The sequence below is a fragment of the Brassica rapa genome, chromosome A04, assembly GCF_000309985.2.
Source record: "Brassica rapa cultivar Chiifu-401-42 chromosome A04, CAAS_Brap_v3.01, whole genome shotgun sequence".
Classification (NCBI taxonomy): Eukaryota; Viridiplantae; Streptophyta; class Magnoliopsida; order Brassicales; family Brassicaceae; genus Brassica; species Brassica rapa.
The window spans coordinates 10,590,161-10,596,494 of record NC_024798.2 but is presented as its reverse complement, the minus strand read 5'-3'; the positions used below and the strand labels follow the sequence as shown (position 1 = coordinate 10,596,494).

The 6,334-nt window shown below is 30.6% G+C and overlaps 1 protein-coding gene across 1 annotated transcript; it reads right to left on the bottom strand.

Moving 5' to 3' along the window:
• Positions 1-3,435, bottom strand: LOC103864037 (uridine kinase-like protein 1, chloroplastic). Its single transcript, XM_009141801.3, has 14 exons — positions 2,762-3,435; positions 2,459-2,550; positions 2,305-2,374; positions 2,112-2,230; positions 1,931-2,027; positions 1,748-1,827; positions 1,419-1,613; positions 1,268-1,351; positions 1,127-1,187; positions 965-1,025; positions 788-881; positions 622-694; positions 452-534; positions 1-375 (listed from the first exon to the last, which is right to left on the bottom strand). Exons 1-14 carry the CDS (start codon positions 2,946-2,948, stop codon positions 229-231), a joined length of 1,443 nt encoding a protein of 480 aa, XP_009140049.1. The 5' UTR covers positions 2,949-3,435; the 3' UTR covers positions 1-228.
• Positions 3,436-6,334: the final 2,899 nt, after the last annotated feature.

Here is a 6,334-nt window from a genome sequence, read left to right as displayed (position 1 = left end):
TAATGTAAAAGAAAAATCAGAAATCAATGTGTTTCAAGAATAATTTGAAGTAAGCAATAATAAGAGCTTTCGTAAATCACAAGTGGAGGAAATATAATGCAGAAGAATTAAGAACTAAGAAGCTCTGTGAAGGGACATGCAACTACAACTACTGTCTAAGCTATTTCGACACTGACGCGTCCTTTATTGCTCCATCCCGTCACAGTGTTTTAGTGGTGGCTAATGGTTTTACTCATCAGTGCCGAAGTAACGATCACCAAACTCGCCTAAACCTGGTATAACTCGGAACTCTTGGTTCAGACACTGGTCTATTTCAGATGTCACTATCTTCAATGCCGGAAACCGTTTGCAGACACAATGAATTCCTTCTGGTGCCTGTCAAAAAACAATGTTATAATAATAATTAGTAGATAGAGAGAGAGAAGCAAAGAGCTTTAGCTTCAACACTAACCGAGATAAGGTTGAGGAAGATGATGTGAGATTCAGGAACTCCTTTCTGAATGAGTAGTTCAATGGCTTGATTAGCAGAGTTACCTTCAAGAAGAATCAACAATCGTGAAGATAGGGTTCAGAGTAGCAAAAAAAATCCATCAAAAATTGAACTTAAAAGAGACAAAGTACCTGTAGCTAAGACAGGATCTAAAAGCAGGACATGACGTTCAGAGATGTCTTGAGGAAGCTTCTCATATATAAGCTGCGATTCATATGATATGAGAAACTTTAAAAATTCTTTTTAACGAAAAAGAGATTATACTTTAGAACATGAAATATATATATATGAGCAGACCTGTTTTCCATCATCTCCATGACGGTGGATAAGAATCTTCCCTAACTTAATCCCTTTGCAGCAAGCGCGTAATGCATTTTCCATGCTTTCACCACTAACGAAGCAAGATAAATTTTAGGCAACATCATTTAATCATATATATTACATAGTTGGAAGAGATAACCTTTCAAGGCTCACCTTCGAATAATAGAGATCCCACAAAGTTTCTTGCAGAAATCAACTCCAGTGTACACAGCTCCTGATGTGGAAAAATATAAGAAAATTAAACCAAATGAATAAGCTAACTCCACTACTAATTGTCTAAGCCAGTGTATAAAGTCACGCACTCTACACTCATACCTGTTGGAGTAACTACTTGTTTCTCAGTGAAGGGCAAATGACCAAGACCATGCTCCACCACCTGCAATAAAAACCGATAAGTTGGTAAAACTAAGAAAGCTGAGTAGCGTTAAAAGGGAAAGACATGAAACAGAGAAATACAAGACGAATGAGTCGGTCTGAATAAAACACAAAATCATGCTTTGATATGTCCTTCTCCCTGATAAGCGTATGCATGCCTCTTATCTGCAATCATCATGATCTTATGATTAGACCATTGATAAGCATCAAAGAGAGCAAGAGAGGAGATAACCTGAAATGTTGACTGGATGACATAAACATTTGGGTAGATTTTGCAGAGATCATGCTGCCCGAGTTTTGTGTGGATGTGTTGGGTAATCAAATCAACAGCAACGTGATTGTCCCCTCCTCGAGGAATGATCACGTCAGCATATTTCTTAGAGGGAAGCACAAAGTCATCAAACGCCGGCTTCACGAACTTTGCATACTGTAAAATGAACATAACATCCTCAGACATAAAGACATGTTCACAAGAGCATTCATAGACATTGTCAAAGCAGCTAACAAACTAGGAACCCGTTCAAATCCTAGAAAATAAACTAGAAAGAAAGAAAGAGAAACCTGCTCGAGCACAGAGTCGACATCCCTTCCCCTCTCAACTAGGTCACGTCTGAGTCTGCGAGCAAGCCTCACATCAGCATCTGACGCCAGTCAACAGCGTAAGATGAGAATTAGAGGGAGAAATAAGGTTTGAAAAAAGACAGTGCAGATGACAATACTGAAGGTAGGACTTGTGTCATTAACCTGTGTCAACGAAGATCTTCATGTTCATAAGATTCCGAACACGTGGGTCATGGAAAACTAGAATCCCTTCTAAGATTATAACATCAGAAGCATTCACCTGATACAGGGTCCCAACAGATATTAAGATCAAAACATTATACATGAGATTCGAAGATATGCCGGTAAAGTTTAAGTAGGGAACCTGGCGGAAAGCATCAGTTCTACGCTGATGGGTCTTAAAGTCGTAGATTGGAACTTGATAAGGTTGGCCGCTCTTGAGAGTCTTAGCACAATGCAAAAGCTGCTCGGTGTCAAAGGCATCTGCAGATGATGATAGATTAGCATAACGCTGCCATGAGCTATAAAACGTCATTGAAGTTAAAAGATAGTTAGACCTGGATGATCAAAGTTGTACTCTTGCACACGCTGCAGCTCTTCGGTTGTCAAACCACGGTAAAACGAATCCTATACAAGAAAAAGAGAACATCAATTCCAAAAAATGGTATATGATGATGATGATGATGATGTCATCAATCTGAGAATCAGAACCTGGTTAATAAGAACAACACGCTGGTCATGAAGTTTCTGGATTATCATGTCGCACACTGTTGTCTTACCAGAAGCCGTACCACCAGAAACTCCTAAATACATTCACACAATTTTAAAAAATAAAAATAAAAATGATCTTCATGCAGAAACTCGCTAATCTTGTCGGAACCACATTAGTTTTGTAATAGCTTCTACCACCAAAACCCTTAAAAAATCTCAAAATCAAGAGATTAAACCTAAACCATAAAAATAAAATCAAATAAAGTAACGAAAAGGCCTCTCTAGAGAGTGTGTATCAATTACCGATAACGAAGGGCTGTTTGGGAGCAGGAGAAGAAGGGGACGAAACAGCAGAAGGGAGGTGGGACGGGGAAGAGACGGAGGGATTGGGTGGAGAAGAAGAGAGAAGGCTGTCGAAGCGGAGGCCTGAGAAGTGGGGACCCGACGCCTTCTCCATGGCGTAGTCTACCGATGAAGAATTCTCCGGCATTGGTTTCCGATGAATCACTAATGGTTCTAAAATTTGGGTTTGAGTTTTTTTTCTTTTTGCCGGCGAAGAATCAAAGCGTTGTGAGGACTGGAACGAGGGACAACGATTCTGTTCAACGCAAGGGACCCTTTTGTCTCACACTCCCCTTGCTTCTGTTTTTCTTTTTTTATTTTAATATATAATTTCTAAATACGCTAAACTTTAAAGAAAACTGATATTAGTTCCCTCTTTTTCTATTTTTTTAATATTATTTTTTCATTAGAAAAGATATTGCGAGAAGATATAGCCAGCTATATAGGTGATAATCAAATTAATTAATCAAGTAAGAAATGAATTAAAGAGATTAATATTAAGATTTTTACTATATGAACCTTTCAAAAACAAATTTTATGGCGTATAAAATTTTCAAACAAAATCTAATAATCAGTACAATCAATCAATACAGTTAAAACATGATCTGTTTTATGGATTTGCTCCTACTCTTATTTGGGATATAATTTTTGTGTCATCACTCATCATGGTTAAGACGAGTAAAAAGAGACATTTCATTAAGAGCAAAATCGTTTAATTAAAAGGATCATCATGGGTTCGAACAACAGACCATACAATTTATTATAGGAAATCAAGGTTTCAAGTCCGGGAGAAAAACGATTTATTAATACAGACTACAAAAAAAAAAGTTTACAAGAAAGCTTCAACATGGTGCAAGTAAATCTGGTGAGGAATATATCTTTATAGGACGGCTCAGATGATGCAGTTAGGCGTAGATCTTCATAAGACATGTAGTATTGCCGGTTGTCGATCGTCTATATAATCTTTTTCATAAATGTAATATCATAATAAATCAGCGTTAAAAAAAAACTATTAATCACACCTAACATTTACGGTCTGTCTGGTTTCTCCACTACCACCCGCAGCTTTTGTGTTTGTTGGTGTTTTACTACAATCATAAAAAAACACTACAAACTACTTTACATCGTTCCAAACCTCTGAAAATTAAAAGCTGATTCCAGCTAACGTTTGCGGTTGCATACGGTTGCGAGAGGGTAAAATATTTTTTTCTTTTTCTGAAAAAATATATAAATAGAAAAAAATAATTTTAAATAAGTTTAAAAATTTGAGATAATATAAATACAAATATATATATATATATATATATAAGTTTAATACTATGATTTTATAAATATAGTTTTTATATTTATTATAATAATATGATTTATAAATATAATTTTTATATTTATTATTGGGTTTTAATATTATCATTTTTAATTAACTTTTTGTCTATTAAATAATTTTTTATTTATTAATTTTTGCATTTGTGAGTAAACCAGTCAAAAATGACCTGCAAATGCAATAATTTTCAAATGTTTTGTCAGTCATATAAAACACTTAATAATGCTCGAAATCGCAACTACCCATTTCCGCAAACTCCCGCAACCGATGCGTTTAAACCAATCAGACTTTTAGTTATACAACCCTACTCGACACAAAAAAAAAACTTATACCACCTAAATATTATTCACAACCTTTACAAATTACAACTATTAATCACACTTAACTATTATCGAAATACTAGAATCCGTATATAATAAAATGATTACATAACTCATTTAATACAAAGGAGTTACGGCAACTAAACACGAAGATGCAGATCATTCTCCTTAGGGCCCGACTGGTTTAAACGCAGCGGTTGCGGGTGCATGTGTTTACGTATGCGGGTGGTTGCGGTTTCAAGCGTTATTAAGCATTTTGTATGACTGGTACAACGTTTGAAAACTGTTGCGTTTGCGGGATATTTGTAACTGGTTGATTATAAGATATTGCAGCGTTTTAATAATAAACTAGATTTTGACCCGTGCAACCGCACGGGTGTTTGTTTTCACTTTTTTATACATAAATTATTGTTTTAGAACATAAGTGGTATATATTTTTAATGTTAATCATATACTTAAATATTTATATAACTATTTTAAATACAATAATTTTATAATTTACATGTTATAATTAATTAATTGTTTAAACCTTATGTATTTGCCACTTCTTATTATATATTTATCTTATTGTATTTGCATTTAGTTATTAAGCAAATTAATATATTCATTATAAAATATATTTAAAAAATATTTTGTATTTAATTTAGGATAAATTCTGACCCGTATTTCAAAACTGGATTTCTTTTTACCAATATTTTATGCTTATTCATTTTAGATAATTTATTATTGTATATATAAAAGTGTAAGATATGTTAATTTGTAGACATGTATTATATAGTTTGCTAATTTTAAGACGTTCTATCATCATATTATATTTTAAATAAATAGTTTATATTTATGAAAATAAAAGTTATAAATTTATCAATTGAATATAATTTTATCATATTTATTTTAGTATAATAATTATATTTTAACATGATCATGACTATAAAAGTAGATAAAATAGGATATAATTTATTTATTTTAATTTCTAAATGATAACTTAAAATACATTAAGTTATTGTTTAAATATTTTTATACAGATTTATTAGAATTTTAAAAATATAATATATAAATATATATTATATTTAAAATGAAAATATATTATGATTAAAGTAGTTACAAAGATTTTATATTATTAAATTTAAAGATATACATGTTAATTTTTATACATGTATTATATAGTTTGATAATGTTAACCCATCTTACCAACATATTAGGTTTTATTTTTGAACATAAATATTTTATAATTACGAAAATAAAATATATAAATATTTAAATTTAATACAATTTTATTATATTTTGCTCAATATAATAATTTTATTTAGCTCAATATAATAATTTTATTTTAATATGATTGATTATGATTATATAATAAATAAAATATCATAGATTTTTTTATGTTTCATTTTATATAACTGAATATATTAATGTATAATACTATTTTAAACTAATTTCAAAATTAGTGAAAATATTTAAATATAATTTCGAAAATGAAGATCTTGTAAAAATCTTTTCAAACAGATTTGTTAGACTTTTAAAATAAATATATTTATATTTAAAATGAAAAAATATCAAAAGATATTATGATTAAAATATTTTAAAATGTCTATTTATTATTAGTCTGAATTAAAATGTAGTATGAATTTCTACGAATATGTCCATTAGGTCTATTTTTAAAAAAATCACACATGAATCAATGTTGTGACTTCTGTTTTAATATATAAGATTACACATATCAACATATTATAACATTAAAAATATAAAAAACATATTATTGTAATAAAATATAATAATTATCAATATAATATGATTAATAAAAATATTAGGTTTATTTATAAAAAAATCAAATTAGTTGAAAGTTATAATTTTAATAAAATTTGTTTTGAAGATTTATGATAAAAAAAAAATTTT